General features: G+C 44.4%; 1 protein-coding gene across 1 annotated transcript in view; it reads left to right on the forward strand.

Annotated features, from left to right (window-relative positions):
* Positions 1–22,098, forward strand: part of LOC125994743 (DNA topoisomerase 3-beta-1) — a 136,716-nt gene extending 114,618 nt beyond the window's left edge. Inside the window, exons 16-18 of the mRNA XM_049764222.1 lie at positions 13,666–13,867; positions 17,007–17,194; positions 21,213–22,098. Coding sequence (XP_049620179.1) covers positions 13,666–13,867; positions 17,007–17,194; positions 21,213–21,491 — 669 coding nt within the window. The 3' untranslated portion in view covers positions 21,492–22,098. The remainder of the gene's footprint in view (positions 1–13,665; positions 13,868–17,006; positions 17,195–21,212) is intronic.
* The last annotated feature ends 2,178 nt before the right edge of the window (positions 22,099–24,276 follow it).

Consider the following 24,276-nt stretch of genomic DNA (forward strand, 5'->3'; position numbering starts at 1 on the left):
GGCGAAAATTTCAGTGGATTTAATGATTTGAAGTGACACGGATGGTTTGATAAACTTGTTATTTATGTTAAATCTGGTTGAATAACTGTTAATATGTTACGTCAGGCACATTCTCAGTTCCTCGTTTATGTAACGTTGGCATACTGTATCGTTAGCCCAGGTATGGGCAAACTACGGCCCGCGGGCCACATCCGGCCCACGGGACCGTTTAATCCGGCCCGCCAATAAATAAATTGTATTATTAAACTTTTTTTTTTTTTCCGGTCATTTTGCCTGCAATGACTGCGTTTCCCCAGTAGATGGGAACCACTCGCCTGCGCATTTACTACCGGAAGCCTTGTCAGAAAGCTCGGTGCACACTCACAAGTGCGTGTACGTACTCAGTAGTACGGAAATAGCGCAGTCGCGCTCTATTTGTATCAGTGCCGAATTTAGAGCGTGGGCTGTGACGACAGCATTCTTGTAATTTGCGCGCTGAGCTTTCGGATACAGTTTTACGCTAAAGCCACCCACAAACCTTCTCCTGGAATCCTTCCATTAAAATGAGTCGCCCAAGGAAAAGCAAGGTGGACACTGAGTGCCGAGTGTTTAAAAAGAGTGGCCAATTTGGCTCGACGTACGCGACGTGACGTTGAGCCACATGAACATCAATAAGACCAAGGAAATCATTGTTGACTTCCGGAAGGGTCACACAACACACCTGCCGCTGATCATCGACGGTGCTGTGGTGGAGAGGGTGAGCTGCACCAAGTTCCTGGGGGTGCACATCAGTGAGGACCTCTCCTGGTCCGCAAACACCTCGTCACTGGCAAAGAAAGCTCAGCGCCGCCTGTACTTCCTGCGGAAGCTCAGGCGTGCATGTGCTCCTCAGGCAGTCCTGTCTGCATTCTACCATGGCACCATTGAGAGCGTCCTCACCAGTTGCATCGCTGTCTGGGGTGGTAACTGCACTGAACAGAACTTGAAGGCCCTGCAGCGCATAGTGAATACGGCTGGTAAGATTATTGGTGCTTCGCTCCCCTCCCTGAAGGACATTTACACCTCCCATCTCGCCCGCAAGGCAACCTCGATTGCCAGAGATGTGAGTCACCCGGCTCACTCTTTGTTTGACCTTCTGGCCTCTGGGAAGAGGTACAGGAGCCTGCGCTCCCGCACCACCAGACTCGCCAACAGCTTCTTTCTCCAGGCTGTTAGGGCCCTGAACTCGCTACCCCCTTCTGCGTAGCGTGCGGCACTGTTGCGCTATTTTCGGGAATGTCTGCTGTACGCGCACTTGCTCCTTTTTTTTCTGCTCCTCTTATTTATTTATTTATTGTTGTGTTATTTATTCATTATTTATTCAGCACGCTTTTGTTATACTTGTTTACTTGTTTGTCTGTTGTGAGCCATGTCTTGTCACTGTGGGATAGGGGGGAACGAAATTTCGGTTTCTTTGTGTGTCTTTGGCATGTGGAGAAATTGACAATAAAGCTGACTTTGACTTTGACATCAACCCGTCACAGATCTAGGTAAACGGACCAACACCTCGGATCTCTCCTAAGAATTGCCACAACAAATTTTACTCCAGACTATGACACACTAGCAAAAAAAGGGAGACCAACACTGTTCCCACTGAAAATGAAGGGGAGGCTTTCAGGTTTGTTGTAAAAAAATGCATTTTGAATATGAGCTGTACAAATAGCAGGGATTGAAACTAGCGACCATTCTCATTTTCAAACAATGCAGGATGCTCAAGGACATTGATGCACCACCTGTTTGTGTCTAATCTTAACCTGTAAAGTTCTTAAGGCTTACTTTAAGGAAGTGTTTCCCGTTTCCTCACCTCTGTTACCAGGTGTTTGTGAGATAAAACTCTGCTCTGATTTTCAAATACCCCTCACCGTGTTGCCGTTTTGATCACTTTATTTGGATGTATGCTTTCACCGATTCTTCAAGATGATATATTTGGTCAGAATGTTTGCCGTTTGATGTGATCTCATAAGATAAACATACATCTTTCATTAATCTGACCTGCAGGCACTGAAGTGATGGAGACTGTTATTCATAATAACAGTGTCGTATTTTATGAGAATCACTGATAGCAGTTTTTTAGGGATGTTTTTTTTAATGCTGTTAATAAATGCATTTGTTTTCAAAAAACTTTTTTTGAATATCCATGCTTTACTACCTACTAAAGGCCCAAATCTTTTATGCAATGACCTTTACAGGTCGTTTATATTACTTCACACAAACACTACATCCATCTGCTCCTGGTTCGGCCCCCCGGTCAAAATTTAGAACCCAATTCGGCCCGCAAGTCAAAAAGTTTGCCCACCCCTGGTTTAGCCTATTCTTGTACTAAGTTCATTTTGTTTTTCCTTATTTAATCACTTCACTGGTTTCTTTTATATCAAACAAATTGTTTTAGGTTATTCACCTGACATGTTTCGGCGGTTTCTTCCGCCTTCATCAGAGTGATATAAAAGAAACCAGTGAAGTGATTAAATGAGGAAAAACAAAATGAACTTAGTACAATTATTACGAAGAAGTTATGGAGAGAACTGCGTCAAGGAATTTCGCCTCCTCGAAAAACTGACGAAAAAACGAGCCCGCTACAGAAACCACCTGAGGTTCAATCTACGCTGCCGAGACGAAGAGGTAACGCCGGCCAGCCTGACGATCAAGAACCCAATCCCGACCAGGAATGCGGAAAGGATTATCAGAAGAGTGCGGATGACTCTGGTCAAAGAACGGATACGCTGCACAACCAACAAACTCAACAACATCAACGATAAACTACAGCGGCTGACGGAACAATTCAAACACCGGTATGCCCTGGATAACAACACAGAAACAACACTACACGGACATTTAGATAATATACACGAACAGGAATTCGCTGCCACAAAAAAGCGACACATCGGGAAATTGGACAGACTCATCGCACAAAAGAAGGCACAACCGGACGACACACATATCAACGATAAATGGATTCACAATATGTCACGCCACAAACTCACCCAGGCAGAACGCAGCATACTAGCAAAAGGACTCAACTACGCAATCACACCCAAAAACATACCCGTCGATGATTTCATTTTAGCCACGGAGTTAGCATGCGAAAAAATACATAACCCGGGACAAAAAGCAGCACTACGCAATGAAGTTGCAGGTATTTTAAAAACGGCTAAATCACCACCCAGTAACATTACAAAACAGGAAATAAACGCAATGATCACACTAACAAAAAATAAAGACATTACAATCCTCCCAGCGGACAAAGGTAGAACAACAGTAATTATGGACACAGACACTTACGAAGAATCAATGCAACAGTTACTACAGGATGACACTTACGAAGTAGTACAAAAAGACCCAACAGAAGACAAGAAAAACAAACTCAAAGCATTACTCAAACCACTACTCATTGAAAATAAAATAAACAAACAGGCATACAATCACTTAATACCCACAGCAAACATCATCCCCAGAATCTATGGCACACCAAAAATTCATAAACCAGGTACACCTCTCCGCCCCATCGTAGACAGCATAGGGTCAGTCACATACAACCTTTCAAAAGCACTCACAGAAATAATAAAACCACTACTAGGACTCACGGATCGACACTGCAAAAACTGGAAACAGCTCGCTACAGAACTCACACACGTAAAGGTACAGAAACATGAAATGCTCATATCACACGACGTCATTTCACTCTTCACAAAAACACCCACACATGCCACCATACACATAGTACATGACAGACTATCAGCAGACAGGACACTTAAGAAACGCACAAACCTAACAGCACAGGACATCACCCAACTACTCCACTTCATCGCCACCTCCACATACTTTCAATACAGAAACACAATTTACAGGCAAAAAGAGGGATTCCCCATGGGAGACCCTCTTTCTGCCATCATGTGCAATTTTTTTATGGAAGATCTGGAACAAAAGGCACTCTTAACAGCTCCGGACACATACAAACCCACGTTATGGAGACGCTACGTCGATGACATTCTAGAAAAAACAAAAACAGGACATACACAACACCTCACAGACCATCTCAACACCATAGACACCACCGGTAACATTAAATTCACCCATGAAGAAGAAACAGACCAAGCCATAGCCTTTCTAGACATCAACATACACCATACAGACAACGGAGACATAAAAATAAAAGTACACAGAAAACCCACACACACCGACCAATACCTCCTCTGGACATCAGAACATCCCACTATACATAAACTGTCAGTTGTCAGAACACTATACGAACGCACAACAATAATCACGGATCCGGAGGACGTAGCACAGGAAGAACAATACATACAACAGGCACTTAAAAAATGTCAGTATCCACAATGGGCAATAACCAAAGGTGCAGAACAGGTAAAAAACAAAGGATACAAAACACGGGGGAAAAGAAAGAAACAAACACGGAAACAAGAACCCAGCGGAATGGTGATTTTGCCGTATGTGAGAGGAATTACGGAACGCATCAAAAGAGCCATGAATAAACACAACATAACCACACCTATCAAACCACATACAACACTCCGTCAAATACTGGTCCACCCAAAAGACAAAGTCAACCCGGATAACAAATGCAATTCCATATACGAAATTCCATGCAAATCATGCAATAAATCATACATTGGAGAGACAGGGAGAAACTTCATAACAAGAAAAATAGAACACAAGAAGGAGTGTGAGAAGGAGACGGCAACAAGACAAACAAGAGCAATAAAACTACAAGCAGAACAGGAGCACTACAAGTCAGCCATAACCAATCACTGTAAAAGAGAAAACCACATCATGGACTGGGAGAAGGCCAGAGTCATCCGCACTGAAGAAAATAAACATCAGCGTTGGATCAGGGAGGCTATCGAGATCCGCAAGCGGGGCCCGAGAACCATCAACAGGGATGAGGGAGCCTATATGCTCTCTCAAACCTGGAACAGCATTCTGGAGAGGTGAATGGACAGCAGAGGGCGTGGCTCACCTGTCAAATCTGACAGGTGAGCCGCGCCTTCATCCATCAGCTGATAAAGACGCGTCACCATCACATCTGTGACACTCTGATGAAGGCGGAAGAAACCGCCGAAACATGTCAGGTGAATAACCTAAAACAATTTGTTTGATATAAAAGAAACCAGTGAAGTGATTAGCCTATTCTTGCCTATTCATGTCTGTTCTTGGTTTTGTATTTTGCACTCCGGTGCGACTTAACTATATATGTTTTTTTCTTCTTTATTATGCATTTTATGGCTGGTGCGACTTGTACTCCGGAGCAACTTGTGCTCCGGAAAATACGGTATTTTGAAATGACTCACAGCTAAGATTACAGTACTCAATTTGCGTCCTTGACCTGATTGAAGATTAATTCTGTGCCACTTGCGTCTGAATTTAAAGTAGCTTTAATCGTCATTAACCGGCTGTGACATGTCCGTAGTGAATTATCATTTTTATTCACTGTCAAGTACCTTAAAAGCCTAAGCCAAATGAAAGACATGGGGGACTGGCAATGAGTCATCATTTACTTATTTGAGGCAGGGTGACCAAACAAATCAAACAATTATTGCCAATACCAAATTAAAAGATTTTAATATTTGTCAAGGGGGATAGATTATTTTCTTTCAGCATTTTGTAATAGTGACGTTTATACATTCTACATTCTACCGTGGCACCATTGAGAGCGTCCTCACCAGTTGCATCGCTGTCTGGGGTGGTAACTGCACTGAACAGAACTTGAAGGCCCTGCAGCGCATAGTGAATACGGCTGGTAAGATTATTGGTGCTTCGCTCCCCTCCCTGAAAGACATTTACACCTCCCATCTCGCCCTCAAGGCAACCTCGATTGCCAGAGATGTGAGTCACCCGGCTCACTCTTTGTTTGACCTTCTGCCCTCTGGGAAGAGGTACAGGAGCCTGCGCTCCCGCACCACCAGACTCGCCAACAGCTTCTTTCTCCAGGCTGTTAGGGCCCTGAACTCGCTACCCCCTTCTGCGTAGCGTGCGGCACTGTTGCGCTATTTTCGGGAATGTCTGCTGTACGCGCACTTGCTCCTTTTTTTTCTGCTCCTCTTATTTATTTATTTATTGTTGTGTTATTTATTCATTATTTATTCAGCACACTTTTGTTATACTTGTTTACTTGTTTGTCTGTTGTGAGCCATGTCTCGTCACCGTGGGATAGGGGGGAACGAAATTTCGGTTTCTTTGTGTGTCTTTGGCATGTGGAGAAATTGACAATAAAGCTGACTTTGACTTTGACTTTGTATGGTCAGGGCCAACAGGATGCTGTCACTTTTATCGTAGTAGACTCCAGGTAAAAAGCAAACCACTGTGTTTAATTTAAAAAAAATACCATACCTTCTTAGTAAGACGTTCCTACACAAAATACTCCTTGGCTCCACAGCTTAGAAAGCACATAATAGAATGTACATGCGTGCGTGCGTGTGTGCGTGTATATATAATTTTTGTAGTACAGTGATCCCTCGCATTTCATCCATCCATCCATCCATCCATCTTCTTCCGCTTATCCGGGGTCGGGTCGCGGGGGCAACAGCTTCAGGAGGGACTCCCAGACTTCCCTCTCCCCAGCCACTTCATCCAGCTCATCCCGGGGGATCCCAAGGCGTTCCCAGGCCAGCTGAGAGACATAGTCTCTCCAGCGCGTCCTGGGTCGTCCCCGGGGTCTCCTACCGGTGGGACATGCCCGGAACACCTCCCCAGGGAGGCGTCCAGGAGGCATCCTGATAAGATGCCCGAGCCACCTCATCTGGCTCCTCTCAACGTGGAGGAGTAGCGACTCTACTCCGAGTCTCTCCCGGATGACCGAGCTTCTCACCCTATCTCTAAGGGAGAGCCCGGACATCCTGCGGAGAAAACTCATTTCGGCCGCTTGTATCCGAGATCTCGTTCTTTCGGTCACGACCCATAGCTCGTGACCATAGGTGAGGGTAGGAGCGTAAATCGACCGGTAAATTGAGAGCTTTGCCTTTTGGCTCAGCTCTCTCTTCACCACAACGGACCGGTACAGGGTCCGCATTACTGCCGACGCTGCACCGATCCGCCTGTCGATCTCACGCTCCATCCTCCCCTCACTCGTGAACAAGACTCCAAGATACTTGAACTCCTCCACTTGGGGCAGGATCTCATCCCCGATCCGGAGAGGGCATTCCACCCTTTTCCGATCGAGGACCATGGACTCGGATTTGGAGGTGCTGACCCTCATCCCGACCGCTTCACACTCGGCTGCGAACCGTTCCAGCGAGAGCTGGAGATCACGGCCTGAAGAAGCCAACAGCACCACGTCATCTGCAAAAAGCAGAGACGCGATGCTGAGGTCCCCAAACCGGACCCCCTCAACGCCTCGGCTGCGCCTAGAAATTCTGTCCATAAAAATTATGAACAGAATCGGTGACAAAGGGCAGCCTTGGCGGAGTCCAACCCTCACTGGGAACGAATCCGACTTACTGCCGGAAATGCGGACCAGACTCTGGCATCGGTGATACAGGGACCGAACCGCCCTTATCAGTTGGCTCGGCACCCCGTACTCCCGAAGCACCCTCCACAGAACCTCCCGAGGGACACGGTCGAACGCCTTCTCCAAGTCCACAAAACACATGTGGACTGGTTGGGCAAACTCCCATGCACCCTCGAGGATCCTGCCGAGGGTGTAGAGCTGGTCCACTGTTCCACGGCCAGGACGAAAGCCACATTGCTCCTCCTGAATCCGAGGTTCGACCTCCCGACGGACCCTCCTCTCCAGCACCCCTGAATAGACCTTACCAGGGAGGCTGAGGAGTGTGATTCCCCTGTAATTGGAACACACCCTCCGGTCCCCCTTCTTAAAGAGGGGAACCACCACCCCAGTCTGCCAATCCAGAGGCACTGTCCCCGATGTCCACGCAACGTTGTAGAGGCGTGTCAGCCATGACAGCCCCACAACATCCAGAGCCTTTAAGAACTCTGGGCGGATCTCATCCACCCCCGGGGCCTTGCCACCGAGGAGTTTTTTAACTACCTCAGTGACTTCGACCCCAGAGATTGGAGAATCCGCCTCAGAGTCTCTAGGCCCTGCTTCCTCGATGGAAGGCGTGTAGGTGGAATTGAGGAGGTCTTCGAAGTATTCTCCCCACCGACTCACGACGTCCCGAGTCGAGGTCAGCAGCACGCCATCCCCACTGTAAACAGTGTTGACGTTGCACTGCTTCCCCCTCCTGAGACGCCGGATGGTGGACCAGAATTTCCTCGAAGCCGTCCGAAAGTCATTCTCCATGGCCTCACCGAACTCCTCCCACGCCCGGGTTTTTGCCTCAGCGACCGCCGAAGCCGCGTTCCGCTTGGCCATCCGGTACCTGTCAGCTGCCTCCGGAGTCCCGCAGGCCAAAACGGCCCGATAGGACTCCTTCTTCAGCTTGACGGCATCCCTTACCGCCGGTGTCCACCAGCGGGTTCGGGGGTTGCCGCCACGACAGGCACCAACGACCTTACGGCCACAGCTCCGGTCGGCCGCCTCAACAATGGAGGCGCGGAACATGGTCCACTCAGACTCAATGTCCCCCGCCTCCCCCGGGACGTGGGAAAAGCTCTGCCGGAGGTGGGAGTTGAAGCTCTTCCTGACAGGAGATTCTGCCAGACGTTCCCAGCAGACCCTCACAGAGCGTTTGGGTCTGCCAGGTCGGACCGGCATCTTCCCCCACCATCGGAGCCAACCCACCACCAGGTGGTGATCAGTTGACAGCTCCGCCCCTCTCTTCACCCGAGTGTCCAAAACATGCGGCCGCAAATCCGATGACACGACTACAAAGTCGATCATCGAACTGCGGCCTAGGGTGTCCTGGTGCCAAGTGCACACATGGACACCCTTATGTTTGAACATGGTGTTCATTATTGAAAATCCGTGTCGAGCACAGAAGTCCAACAATAGAACACCGCTCGGGTTCAGATCAGGGGGGCCGTTCCTCCCAATCACGCCCTTCCAGGTCTCACTGTCATTGCCCACGTGAGCATTGAAGTCACCCAGTAGAACGATAGAGTCCCCAGAAGGAGCGCTCTCCAGCACTTCCTCCAGGGACCCCAAGAAGGGTGGGTACTCTGAGCTGCTGTTTGGTGCATAGACACAAACAACAGTCAGGACCCGTCCCCCCACCCGAAGGCGGAGGGAGGCTACCCTCTCGTTCACCGGGGTGAACCCCAATGTGCAGGCGCCCAGCCGGGGGGCAATAAGTATACCCACACCTGCTCGACGCCTCTCACCGTGGGCAACTCCAGAGTGGAAGAGAGTCCAGCCCCTCTCGAGAGGGCTTGTACCGGAACCCAAACTGTGTGTGGAGGCTAGTCCGACTATATCTAGTCGGAATCTTTCTGCCTCACACACCAGCTCGGGCTCCTTTCCAGCCAGAGAGGTGACATTCCATGTCCCAAGAGCCAGCTTCTGCAGCCGGGGATCAGACCGCCAAGGTCCCCGCCTTTGGCTGCCGCCCAGCTCACATTGCACCCGACCCCTTCGGCCCCTCCCACAGGTGGTGAGCCCATGGGAAGGGGGACCCACGTTTCCATTTCGGGCTATGCCCGGCCGGGCCCCATGGGCGAAGGCCCGGCCACCAGACGCTCGCCTTCGAGCCCCGCCTCCAGGCCTGGCTCCAGAGGGAGGCCCCGGTGACCCGCGTCCGGGCGAGGGAAAACTAAGTCCATTTATATTACTCATCATAAGGGGCTTGTGAGCCGTGCTTTGTCTGGCCCCTCACCTAGGACCCGTTTGCCATGGGTGACCCTATCAGGGGCATGAAGCCCCCGACAACATGGCTCCTAGGATCATAGGGGCACGCAAACCCCTCCACCACGATAAGGTGACGACTCGCGGAGGGGCCCTCGCATTTCACTCTTCATCTTTCGTGAATGTGCTACTTCGCGGCTTCATAATTGATAGGAGAACCGTCTTTAAATGCATGCTGATAGCGCGGCGTGTGCTTCTGAGCAATGTGCTTCACTGCGGACGTGACTGAGTTCAAGTGCAGGAGGCGGCATCCAGTCACGCGCGAGGGAAAAAGCACCAACTAGTCCAGAAGGAGTCGCGACACGTGACAATATCACGTTTTTTCTTTTATTGACTGTAAAGGTACAATGCATGCACAGAACAACGTGGTAATGATTATTAAGGGAAAGGTAAAGGTTAATATAGTGTCAAAGTATTGGGGAGGGTTTAAAAAACTTTAATATTGTGTATTGGACCCCAACACAACAGGTGTTCTGCCCTCAGAATTGTTTTCATGATGTAAGAAATGTTTTCTATGTAAAGAAGCATACACAATGGTTATTTGTCGTTCGGAAGCAAACCGGAAATGTATTTTGAAATGCACCGGAAACTGCGCATGTTTCTGTTGAAGTGACTTGACAACTGATGAGTTGAGAGCCGTTAGCGTGACTCGCGTCATGCGAATCTTTCTCCTCTCCTTATGCTCACGTAATCAACGGCTGTAAGTTATCATTGTTTTATTGGATAACTTTATTATTGTTTATAAGATAAAAAGAATACTCATAGAAGAAACTAAGTGTTTGTTGTTTCACTTGCAGTTTCACTCGTTGTGTTTAACACTGAATAGAAATAAAGGGAGCGAGACGCTCTGAATCCTGGCTCAAGTGTTCATACATGTGTTTGGCTGGCTGATGAACTGTGACAATGTCCACGAAGTACATAACGCACAGGGAGATCAGTACAACAGGAGATTCATGTGCAACCATGACTCACTTTTGTTTTTCGCAATGCATGATGTCCCCCAGGTTAGTGTAGTGTGGCAATTCTCTTGACGGACACTTTGCATTGCTTTGAAAGATAGACTATACTTCTAGTTAACTTGCAATACACCTATGCCCTCTTGGCCAAGAAGAAACACCCTGTTGGAAATTTCAACACATCCATCCATCCATTTTCTGTACCACTTGTCCCCACGAGGGTCGCGGACGTGCTGGTGCCTATCCCACCAGTCATTGGGCAGCAGGCAGGGGACACCCTGAACTGGTTGCCAGTCAATCATAGGGCACACAGAGCTGAACAACCACTCGCAATCACACCCATGGGCAACTTGGAGTTCTCAATCGGCCTGCCATGCATGTTTTGGGGATGTAGACGGAAACCAGAGTGCTTGGAGAAAACCCAAACAGGCATGGAGAGAATATGCGGAGGTGGAATTGAACCCGCACCCTCTGAATTGTGAGACGGACGTGCTAAACCAGTGCTGAAATTTCAACTCAATGGTGTTTAAATTTCAAAATAATGTAGTATATACCGTATTTTCCGCTCTATTAGGCGCACTTAAAAACATAAAATTTACTCAAAAAACCACAGTGCGCCTTATAATGCAGAGCGCTTTATATATATGGATCCATTGATGAATTTGTTGATCCATACTGGTTGTACACAGCACTCTGCCAATATGTTTCAATACGTTTTAGTACGACTAGTAAATTACAATGTCGCATCGCTTCCCAGCATTACGCCACCCGTGGTCAGGGGGCGTCACTGAATAGCTGTTGTACCCACGAGGCTATTTCATTTCAAAATAGGTTGTTCCGTTAATGTTTTCGAGTACTTTTACGCATCAATTACCAACGGAATCATATATAAGCAGCGCCATTGTGTTAAATCAGTCTTTAGTCGGTTCCGATCACTTTTATGGGAGAGAGTTTGAGAAAAGTGATTGTTTACAGGGGGCTGACACGACACTTTGCTGAGGCTCATGGGAGTCTGCAAGCTGAGGCTCATGGGAGTTTGCGGGTGGCTAATGCTATAATGATAGCTGCTATACGCACGAGGCTATTTCATTTCAAAATAGGCTGCTCCGTTAATGTTTCGAGTAAATTTACGGATCGATATGGAAGGGAAACATAAGTAAGCAGTACCAATGTGTTAGATCGAACTTTAGTTAGTTCCGATCATTTTATAGGCGATAGTATGAGAAACGAAATTGTTTAAAGAGGGCTCATTGATTATTGGCTAGTGGATGCATACCGCAACCCAGTCAACCTCAGTTTGTTGCAGTATATAGCTTCTATTTTATGCGCCTTTTAATCCGGTGCGCTCTATATATGAAATAATTTCTAAAATAAAAAATTCAATTAGGGTGTGCCTTATAATCATGCGCCTTATGGTGTGAAAATTACGGTGCTGTTTCCACTTAGCAGAATTTCGTTTTTTTGCGGTAAATGCGTTCCAAAACCACCCGCAAAAAAAACGAAATTCCGCTCAGTGAGAGATCGCTGTATAAAGTATTTAATACTTGGAATAATATGAAATATAGAATAATTATAATGTTGGTTTATTAATCTCCATTTTTTTATCTTGCTCCCATGTTTGTTTCATTTACCTTATCTCAGTGTTTCCCAACCAGTGTGCCGCGGCACACTGGTGTGCCGTGAGAGACGTTCAGCTGTGCCGTGGGACTGTCCAATATTAATTACGGAGCGCATTGTAAACAGGATCGCCAAACCGCTGGTCAGTTCGCACAAGGCCTGGTCAGCCACTTGCTAATTGTGCATGTGTGGAGAATCGGAGAATCTTGAGATTTCATATTGAGTCGATATGATTGTACTGCATCGGCACATATTCAGTTTATGTGTGTGTTGCTGTGTGCTTTTGCTAACAGTGACAGACACTATGACGGTTGTGGTGCGTTTGTGGTCCGATGGAAATCAGAGAATGCAGTTCAACCGGAGAACCTGGATTGGTTATTTTTCACATACGTAAAATAATCAGTCAAGTCGAGACTCCTCGACTGTGATAGCCACTCAGCTGCTGTCAGAACAGCAGAGCGTCTTTAAAAGTGACTTTGTTCTTATTGTTGCAATATTTATAGACCTAGTCTAAAACAGTAAACAAAATCACGTTGATTCTTTTATTTTAATCACAATCACGTTTCTTACACCGTCTAAAACCTTTTTAAAAAACTGTTTTAAAAAAAGGAATACAATTTAAAGAATATTTAGTATTTATTTCTATTAAATTATTCAACTCTCCATACATATATAGGAACAGGACTCTACGTGTTTCGTTGTAATATAACTGATTTTAATATAGGAGCTTAACAGACTTTTGTTGGCGGTGTGCCGCGAGATTTTTTCCAATGAAAAGGTGTGCCATGGATGAAAAAAGGTTGGGAAACACTGCCTTATCTAGTCGTTTGCTGTAACTGACCACTTTAGATATATATATATTTTCTCTAGAACAGTAGTTCTTAACCTGGGTTCGATCGAACCGTAGGGCTTCGGCAGAGCCTCCACTGCGGACACACCTGATTTATTGTGTAAATTCATGATGACGCATATCTGAATTGGTCTCGCAATGGCAACAGCAGAAGTCATGCTGATTTGTAGGTATGTCATTTGTTGTGAGTTCATGCATTGTGTTGTTTTTGTTCTTTGAAAAAGGTCATGTTCCTACACGGCTCATTTTGTGCAATAGTAAAAAACATCTATGTCTGGAATTTGACAAAAATATTTATTTTTTTTCACTAAAGAGGGGTTTGATGAATGCGTGTATGAAACTGGTGGGGTTCGGTACCTCCAACAAGGTTAAGAGCCACAGCACTAGAACTTCTAAATTTCTTTGTAATTTAAATTGCATTACATATAAAATGTATTGTTGTTTACATCAGCCTAACATGTTTGCAGGCCAAACCCAGTCGACTCCACTGCTCCCACTGTGATGAGACATATAGTCTACCCCAGAATGGAGCCATCAAGCTATTTAAAGAACTTCGCTGTCCACTGGATGACTTTGAGCTCGTGCTGTGGACGTCTGGCACCCGAGGCAAAAGTTACTCCCTGTGCCCCTATTGCTTCAGCAACCCGCCTTTCAAAGACATGAAAAAAAGTAAGAATACTATATTACTTAGTCTGTAGAGTTTATGGAATTGCTGTTTTTATTTCCATAAGTAATTGCGGTCCTTCTCTGGGTCGATGGCTCCCTACACGGAATTGTATACGTGTTGATAGGGTTATTCTATTAAGTAACAATGCATGCACCAGAGAGAGACAGGAGACCAACCTGAGCCACCAATACCTGTTGCGCAACAAGGGAAAGTGGAGCTCTCGGCTCTCTAAGGTCCTTCGAAGTTCCACTTCCCTTGTGCTGCGTTTTATTGCATTTGACCTGGTAAGAGGTGGTTCCAAGTCTCACGATACCCTCCCATATGGAAATGTGTGTGTGTGTGTGTGTGTGTGTGTGTGTGTGTGTGTGTGTGTGTGTGTGTGTGTGTGTGTGTGCGTGCGTGCGTGCGTGCGTGCGTGCGTGCGTGCGTGCGTGCGTGCGTGCGTGCGTGCGTGCGTGCGTGCGTGCGTGCGTGCGTGCGTGCGTGCGTGTGTGTGCATTCTATGTGTGCATGTCCGGTGCGTGCGTGTGCGTGCGCATATGCGTGCGTGTGTGCGTGTTTGGGGCAAAAAACCTGTCATGCTTTGAGAAGTTACAACAAGCATGTGTTTTTATATGACAACATTCGTCCAATGTTTTGGTGTGCTTGTATGGAGGTGAATCACATCTTTTATCATATCGTAAGTCGGCAATGTCTCCTTTCTCACATGCTGCTTTCACTTGTGAAATCAGGTCTTTTTGCGTGAATACCTTCTTTTCTCGTATATCTATATATTTGATCCCTTGAGATACTTTGCATTTTGTAGAATCCTTGTTTTATCTTTACTTTTTAACAAGTTTAATAACAATTTGCCTGGGTCTGGCCCTTTCAGGTTTAGGTCTAACTGTGTGATGTCCACATCAGGTTGTAGTTTTTCGTTTAAAAAAAAAAAAAAGAATCAATACTTTTTCATCAGTGTCTTCCCATGTTTCACCTGGTGTCTCTTCAATTCCATCATTCACCAAGTTATATCTCTTTTGTCAGTTAATAAGAGTTGACTATCACACAACTTATAGATTTCCGTTTGCATATTCTTGTCTATCATCTGATTTAGTTTTTGTAATTTTATTGTCATCAACCTTCTTCTGTGTGAAGTGTTTACTGGCTTTTATCACAAAGTGCAGTTCCTTTGTGATATTATCAAGTCGTGCATTATATACTATATATTACCGTAATTTTCGGACTATAAGTCGCACCGGAGTATAAGTTGCACCAGCCATAAAATGCACAATACAGTGAAAAAAAAAACATATATAAGTTGCACCGGAGTATAAGTCGCACTTTTGGGGCAAATTTGTCAAAATCCAACACCAAGAACAGACATGAACCAGCAACAACAGGCTAAACGATACGGTATGCTAACGTGACATATACACAAACGAGGAGCTGAGAACGGGCCTGAGTAACATTCAAAGTCAAAGTCAAAGTCTCCTTTATTGTCAATTCCTCCGCATGTCAAGACACACAAAGAGATCGAAATTACGTTTCTCACTATCCCAGGGTGACAAGACAGAGTTCACAACGCACATACAAGTAAACAACACAGGAAAAATAACATAAGAAGTCAACATCAATGAACAATAAGCGTGATAGCACGCTAGCCGCTCCCGATGCACAGCAGAGTCCGGTAAGATGACAGAGTTATTCAAATAAGTATTACATAAATAACACGTTTATCAAACCATCTGTGTCACACCAATTCATTAAATCCATCGATCGTCCTTTATGTAAACAATGTCGCGTATGCGCCGCTGACGTCGGACTCGTAAGTTGCATTTCTAATTATTCCACAGACCCATATAACGATATATAAAGTATATTTCAAATAACTATCATATAACAACAATATTATCAAACCATCTGTGTCACTCCTAATCATTAAATCCATCGATCAAATTCCTCGTCCTTTATGTCAACAACGCCGCGCGCGCGCGCCGCACAGATCTAGTATACAACTATATTGTAGCGTTAACAAAGTACCGGGAAACACGTGGGTTTGGTAAAGTTGCTACACGAAATAAAATATATCAAATAACTATAACATAAATACGTTTTTCAAACCTTGTGTCACTCCAAATCATTAAATCCTTCAAACGTGGGGCCCTTCGTCATCTTCGTCATCCCGTGATAGAATCCTTTGTCCTTATGTAAACAACCGCCGCGCTGCTGACGTCACTTGCAGGTCAAATGACAGTAATCCCTTGCTACATCGCGGTTCGTTTATCGCGGTTTCACTACATCATGGATTTTTGAATTTTGAAAATTTGAGAAAAAATTCACATATAAGTCGCTCCTGAGTATAAGTCGCCCCCCCACCCAAACGATGGAAAAAAATGTGACTTATAGTCCAAAAATTACGGTATATATTATACTGAGCTGGTCAATAATATATATTATATATCATTGAACAACTCAGTGGCCTTGTGGTATGAGTGTCCGCCCTGAGACTGGGAGGTCGTGGGTTCGATCCCTGGCTGAGTCATACCAAAAGACTATAAAATGGAACCCAATGCCTCCCTGCTTAACACTCAGCATTAAGGGTTGGATTGGGGATGCTGTGAAGAGCTGCGCCCCACAGTCATTATTAGCAATGTATAGCTTCTACTATGGAAGCTCGTCTGAGGACAACCTAACTAACTAATACAGTCCAGTATCATTTTAACAAAACCTTGTTTTTATTTTTGTTGGAGTGTTTCATTTACCTGTGTAAATGTGATGTAGTCATCCTCAGGCTTTTGTTCTCATGTTTGCTTTGGTGTCATGTTTTGGTGCTAGCAGCTGGTGCTGGACTCAGTGGGTCGACCGCTGCCTTTCGCTACTGGTGCCTGGGGTTGCCATTATTGGGGCCTGGTGAATCGGGTTACCGCTTGGCTTTCTCATCCCAAGAGCTCTCTGCTCACCCGCCGCTCTAGCTCGAAATGTTGCTCCTTGCCGCTCACCGCTAGCTTCTCACCTCGCCTGATTACCATGATTAGGATTATTTCAGATTTTATAGAATTAACAAATATTTCAGGTTTCATATTTGTTTACATAATGTTTTATATAATCGAAACATTGTCCATAATTCATGTTACCTTCTGTGGTCCTTCCCAATTCTCCTAGATGTAGGATGCAATGAATGTACCCATCCTTCCTGCCAGCACTCTCTCAACTCTTTGGGGATTGGACAATGTGTGGAGTGTAACAGTGGAGTTTTGGTGCTGGATCCAACTTCTGGGCCAAAATGGAAGATGTCCTGTAATCGATGCAATGTTGTAGTTAATTTCTTTGAACATGCGCATCGAGTGCAGGTAAGATATGAATGGTCTTATGTTGTCCTTAAATGATCTTTTATTCTCTATATCCCTGTATTAAATGCAAAATTTATACAGTAATGGTAATTTTAAACTTTTTCTCAGCACAATCACAAAAGGCTTTAAATGAGGTGGGTGGGTCACAAACATTTAGCTTGTAGTATTTGCTAAAAGGAAGACATCATGAAATTTCTCCCACAATTTAAAGGTGTTTTAATTGCATGTCCCCTGCGAGCATTTTGACGTCTAATAGACGTCTATTAGACGTCTATACTCTAACCAGACGTCTCGGCTAAAACACGTCTAAAAATGGTCTAAAAGTGTAACAAATAGACGTCTATAGCATAGACGTCGTTTAGACTACGGGATAGACGTTTATTAGACGTATATATGTGATTTTTTTTTTTAGATGTTTATTGAGTTGACGTTCGAATGATGCTATTAGCTATTAGCGCGATTAGCGCTAATCGCGCTAATAGCTAGTGATCATTTGAACATCTAGACGTCTATTCAACATTGAGGTTCTCTTCAATACATTTAACGTGTGATCCTTACTATTGTGTAGTTCCAGGATGTTGTGAAAATGCATTTGATTAGTGATGGTCCAGGTGTGAAAATTTACATTGTTTAATACAGAATTAGGTTTCAGTAACAGTCATACTCATGTTACCTGCAGATATAGATACACCTTTTGATGTTAAAATTAACCAAAACGTTAATTGAACCAAAATTAAAAAAAAAAATTCAAACATTATCCAACCATCAGAAATATAAATGTGCAATATTTTTAAATCATATGCTTAAAAATGTAAAAATACACATACAGTATTAAAAAATGGGGGCTATTTAAAAGAACAAAACTTCTACGTTACAATATAAATATATACATATTTTATGTAGGACATATCAAACAAAACAACCAGCTCGGTGAAACACAGCAATATAAACATCACTCTCTTGTGGGCTTTTGATAGCCCCCTTTGCTACTCAGCGCTGGAGCCCGTTTTAATTGCGGTCCTTGTTTCATCATCTGTGGCCTCTGTGCGTGTCGCCAACAGCTTCTACAAAGATGAACTCGATGTACATCAGGCACCACCCATTGTAGACCTTGGGATTACTCTGTAAAAGAAATATGAATATGGGGAAAAAAACACGACTACCTGTAAAATAGTTTTTCCTTGATGCATCTCATATCAGTTGCACATTTCACCATGAAGCAATCGCACAGGAACGAGCAGACGGGTTTTTTTATTTTTATTTACCAGTGCTATCAGATCAGTCTTCCTGAGGGCCCTCTGCATGAGTCACACGAGCACGCATATTGAACGTTGTCATTGGCATTTGTGTAGAGTTTACAACAGAAAAAAAAAATGTCAAACTAATCATACCTGTCCATGGTCTTAGAAACATGCAGGTTTTCAAATAAGTGGCCTCCTAACACAAGACTGCTTTGCAATCTGTATACAAGGAATTATGAACAGTGTCTAAGAAGAGTGGAATTAAGAGTAGACAAAATTGAATTGAGGACTTTTTTTCTTGTAAATCAAGCAAAAAAAGTAACTTAAAAGTCAGCAACTTTGACAGTACAGCAATTAAACCAACAGAACCCTAAAAGCTCCATTTGTAAGCTATCAAGAGTGGGGGGGGGACATCCAAAATTTTGACTAACAAATTCTAAGCTTCAAGTCATTCAGTCTTGCATCCTATTTGTCATTTATTTCCTTGGGCATCATGTCAAAGGTCTCCAGATCAGTCATGGGCACCGTCCACTCTCCGTGTCACATTCTGAATGACAGTTGAGGTTCCTCAGCCCAGGGATTGCCAGAAGGGGCTCCACGATGACCTTCAGAAACTCTGAGAATAAAGAGGAATAGAAATACAATACTCACTTAAATTACTGCAGCTATGACCTCTTTTTAAATGACTAATGCCTACAAAAAAAACCTCTTACTTTTCCCTGTCATGGGCATTTCACACTTACTTCCTTGCTGTTGAAGAATGAAGCAATTAACATTTCTCCAATGATAAACTTTGCCCTGTTTGAAAAAAAATGGTGGCATTCTGTTTGTGCCTTTGAATGTGGTGCAAATTAATTTGGCTGTTGTACATATCCAATCACATTATTTTAAAATAGTACTGATAAAATTGCTTGTTCTACAAGTTGTTATCCAAATGATGAAAATGTGCAGGGTAAACCTGGGTTTTATTTTGCACTTTGACATCTCCCATGTTTTCCGGAGTGTGAAAGTCAGTTCCATATTGAAGATTGCAATTACAACATACACTTTTTGCATATGCGCGACAGTAGCTAAGCATACATAAGTATATTCAAACCACCAATAACAGATCCATTTCCAAAGATAACGCAAGACAGTTGTGATAACTTCTACAATCAAGAATAAATCAAAAATCAATCTGTACCTTGTGGAGTCCGGTCAGTTTTTAATACAGATGCTCCTCTTATCTCCAGGCTTGGTGTCTGAAAAAGGGAAAGGGAAAAAGAAGATGTCTGATTTGACAATTCACCCATTAACTGCTGTTAATAACATGACAATTTTAACTTTTGAAGTGATTTTGCCTGTTAGGTTACGGATTTTAGTTATTGATCTGACTCCAAATTGCGATCAACACTTAACACATAAATTGCTATGTCCTAATCCACACACTGGCACACCTAACAATTTTGCGAGTTCGTTCTGTCAAAGAGAATACCAGTAGATCAATCAGACCAAATTTACCAATTGTTTATTCCTGACAAAGCGCACTAATACAGGCCTGGGTCCCGGGTCCCTCACACTAAAACCCGTGCGTTTTTGTGACCACCAAAAGACGACACATTCTTCCGGGTTGCCCAGTTTTAAAGAAACACAATATGAATATTAAAGCATGCAAAATATTGTGAGATGATTGGTCGATGGCCATCTCCTCCCCGTGTCGGTGTTATCGCTGAGGTCAGGCGGTTGGATTTTCCCGCGAAGCCCGACCACATAGACGTGCTGTTGTTCTCGTTTCTCACCGACCTTGAGGTGTTCTCGTCCGGTACTCCCTGTCTGGGCCTATTCCACAACACTTCAAAGAAAACAAGTTCATGCAGTTTGCCTGCACATTCTTCGCCACCCACCAATCCACACGAGCACTCCAATACTAGATATTAATATGATTATAAGTTTAACACAACCTATTATAATATATAATAATAATAATAATAATATTATAATATTATTAATGGTTGTTTAGAACAAAGCAATGCAACCTCTGTTCATTATTTATACAACCTACAGCTGGTTTATGGTTTAATATTTAATATTTAATGGATTTAAATTTGTCATCTATTTTAGGTCTATATGTAGACCTAATTTAGACGTCTATTTTAGGTCTATATATAGACGTAATTTAGACGTCTATTTTAGGTCTATAAAATAACCTAAAATAGACGTCTATATCAGGTTACAGAAATAACCAATTAAACACAAATCCAAACATCTGTACATTATTTATAAAACTTAAAGCTGGTTAAGAGTTTAAAATTTTGAAATATGATCATATTTGATGTTTTTAATTTAGACGTCTATTTTAGGTCTATACCGAAACCAATTTTAGATGTCTAAATTAGGTCTATACAAGACCAGATGTCTAATAGACGTCTATGGCTGACAGGGTCTTTTATCGTTTTTGTTGTGTCTGATGTTTACCCCGGGATCAATAACCTGCCTATCGACCTACCTAATCATTTCCTTTTAAATCCCCGCAAGAGAGTCCACGTCTCAAAAACTCCACCATCCGGAAATTAGGACTACCCGCTGACTTCCCCACATCACACCTCTTCGGTGGTTGTGCACAAATTTCCAAGATACGCATGTCTGTCAGAGGTCTAAATGCAAGAGTTGCTTCACCATGAAAGTGCGCAAGGCAGGCGTTTAAAAAAAATTACTTGGGTGCAAATGGGAGAATATACCCATTGGTGAGTGAGCTATTCCATAACACTTAATAAAGCCTACATTTCTTATTTCCGCAGGTTGCTCAAGAGAATTGCAATGCCTGTGATGCCTCCCTGGTCACAGTAGACTTCAATAAAGCCCGCAGCCCACTGTCTGCCGGTGATACCCAACACACCGGCTGTGTTTTCTGCGATTCACTCTTCCAGGATCTTGTGGAGCTTAAACACGCAACCATGAGGCACCCCATGCACCGGGGTGGAGGTACAAGACGAGGACGAGGGCGAGGCAGGGGACGTCGTGGCGCCCCAAAAAAGCCAAAAGACAAAATGGCTGAATTGGCAGCGTACTTTGTATAGTGTATTACTCTAGCGTGTCATCATTTCATTTTATTTTTGTACTCAACATAATTTCACATACTGCGGGTATATTATCTTCGTAATACTTCAAGTTGATGTTTCCTAACTGGTGTGTGGAGACATAAAAGTGGCCCAGTAACAACTGTCGTAACTGTTTTTCAATTTATTGTTTTATATTCAGGTCCTATAGGTGGGTTTTTTTCATATAAATATTTACTGTAATTATTTGCTGCAAACTGATAAGAGTTTTTAGGCTGATGCTAATTATGTTATTTGGCAGAAAATAAATTAATCTTAATATTAATTCAGACAAACATTACAGATGAGCAGTTCAGAAGATGGATCGATGGAATACCTTATTTTTTAGGTCTCCTATGTATCTCAGTACAGCATTTTCCCTTAATTGCCATGGAGCATTCATGTTCTGGAAGGAATTCTGTCGCCTACTGAAGGCCATCGCGAACCACCGACCACCTGTCCTTTTCCCGCAAGCAACCATCCACGTCCAAGCACCTGTCGCCACCCTCTGTCAGCACTGCTTCTCTGTTGCACCTGCCAATGTACCAGTCCTCCAATTCCTTTTTTGTCAATAAAAATATTTGACTCACTTGGTCATTCTGCCCAGTTTCTGACAAGAAGTGTATGTTGAACTGGTTTCCCTTTGCATAAATCCTTATTTAAAAAGCAACTCTTCTTTAACAGGGCCATTTTCTTCTTAAAATGCATTGTTTTATCTCAATGAGATGTCTCGGTCTGAACACTCAGGGATGCCATGTAAAAGATTACTTGAAATGAAGAATACAGACCGTGGAAATTAGGTTCCAAGGTCCTTGTTAGCTAGAAAATCAATATGCTCATATAAGAATAAGAATAGCAAAAACATTAGTAACAAAACATAATAGTTTGCCAGAACTGTTACAAAAGATTAAAAAGTCAAAGTCTGCTTTATTGTCAATTTCTTCACATGCCAAGACACACAAAGAAATCGAAATTACGTTCCCACTATCCCACAGTAACAAGACATAGTACACAATATACATACAAGTAAACAACACAAAAAATAAAAACAAGAATGCACAAACAATGAATAAATAAGAGTGATGAATAAATAATAAATAAACAAATAACAATAAATAATAGGAGCAAAAATAGAGCAAGTGTGCATACAGCAGACAGTCAGAATATAGCGCAAAAGTACAGGACGCTACGCAGAAGGGGGGGAGAGAGTTCAGGATCCTAACAGCCTGGAGTATGAAGCTGTTTGTGAGTCTGGTGGTGCTAGAGCGCAGGCTCCCGTACCTCTTCCCAGAGGGCAGAAGATCAAACAAAGAGTGAGCGGGGTGACACACATCACTCACAATTGTGGTCGCCTTGCGGGTGAGATGAGAGGTGTAAATGTCCTTCAGGGCGGGGAGTGAAGCACCAATAATCTTACCAGCCGTGTTCACTATGCGCTGCAGGGCCTTTATGTTGTATTCAGTGCAGCTACCACCCCAAACAGCGATACAACTGGAGAGGACACTCTCAGTGGTGCCACGGTAGAATGTAGTCATGACGGCCGGAGGAGCACTTGCTCGCCTGAGTTTCCGCAGGAAGTACAGGCAGCGCTGAGCTTTCTTTGCCAGTGATGCAGTGTTGGTGGACCAGGAGAGGTCCTCACTGATGTGCACCCCCAGGAATCTGGTGCTGCTCACTCTCTCCACCACAGCACCATCGATGGTCAGTGGCAGGTGTTGGGTGTGACCCTTCCAGAAGTCAACAACAATCTCCTTTGTCTTGTTGATGTTCAGCAGGAGGTTGTTGTCCCTGCACCACGTGGCCAGAAGGTCGAGCTCCGACCTGTACTGAGTCTCGTCGCCCTCGGTGATGAGACCCACCAGAGTCGTGTCGTCGGCATATTTCAGCACCCGGTTGCTACTGGAAGTTGCAGTGCGGTCATGCGTCAGCAGGGTGAAGAGCAGCGGACTGAGCATGCAGCCTTGGGGGGCCCCCGTGCTCAGCGTGATGCTGGTGGAGAGTTTGTCGCCAACACGTACCACCTGAGGGCTCTGACAGAGGAAGTCCAGTAGCCAGTTGCAGAGGCTCAGCTTGTCGAGTTTGCAGATGAGTCGTTGTGGCACAATGGTGTTGAATGCACAACTGAAGTCCACAAACGGCAATCTCACATACGAGTCCCTCCTCTGCAGGTGGGTAAGGGCTGAGTGGAGGGCAGAGCAGATGGCATCCTCAGAGGACGTTTGGCTCGGTACGCAAACTGGAAGGGGTCTATGGTGGGGGGGAGAATGGATCTGATGTGCTCCATGACAAGCCGCTCCAAGCACTTCATGATGATGGGCATCAGTGCCACGGGGCAGTAGTCATTGAAGCAGGACGGAGCAGGTTTCTTCGGCACAGGTATGATGGTGGCAGCCTTGAAACAGGAAGGGACGATGGCCTGCTGCAGGGAAATGTTAAAGACGTCCGTGAAGACACCCATCAGCTCCCCAGTGCAGTCCTTCAGCGCTCGACCTGGGATGTCGTCAGGGCCCTCCGCCTTACAGGTGTTGATAGCGGCAAGAAAAAGAGCTGATGTTGTGAAGAACCAATGGGGAAAGTGTGAGTCTCATATCTGCAGGGACTGGAGTCATCTGGAGAACTAAGAAACCAAGGAGCGGGGAAAAGAACAAAGTGAAAGTACAACCACGAGGGCCGCCAATGAACGGCTATGAAAGACGAACTGGACCCCACCTTCGTGGACGAAGCAACGCGACTTAATATAAGTACTCTGAAGAACTTCTTTACTGCT

This window comes from Syngnathus scovelli, chromosome 3, assembly GCF_024217435.2.
Source record: "Syngnathus scovelli strain Florida chromosome 3, RoL_Ssco_1.2, whole genome shotgun sequence".
Classification (NCBI taxonomy): domain Eukaryota; kingdom Metazoa; phylum Chordata; class Actinopteri; order Syngnathiformes; family Syngnathidae; genus Syngnathus; species Syngnathus scovelli.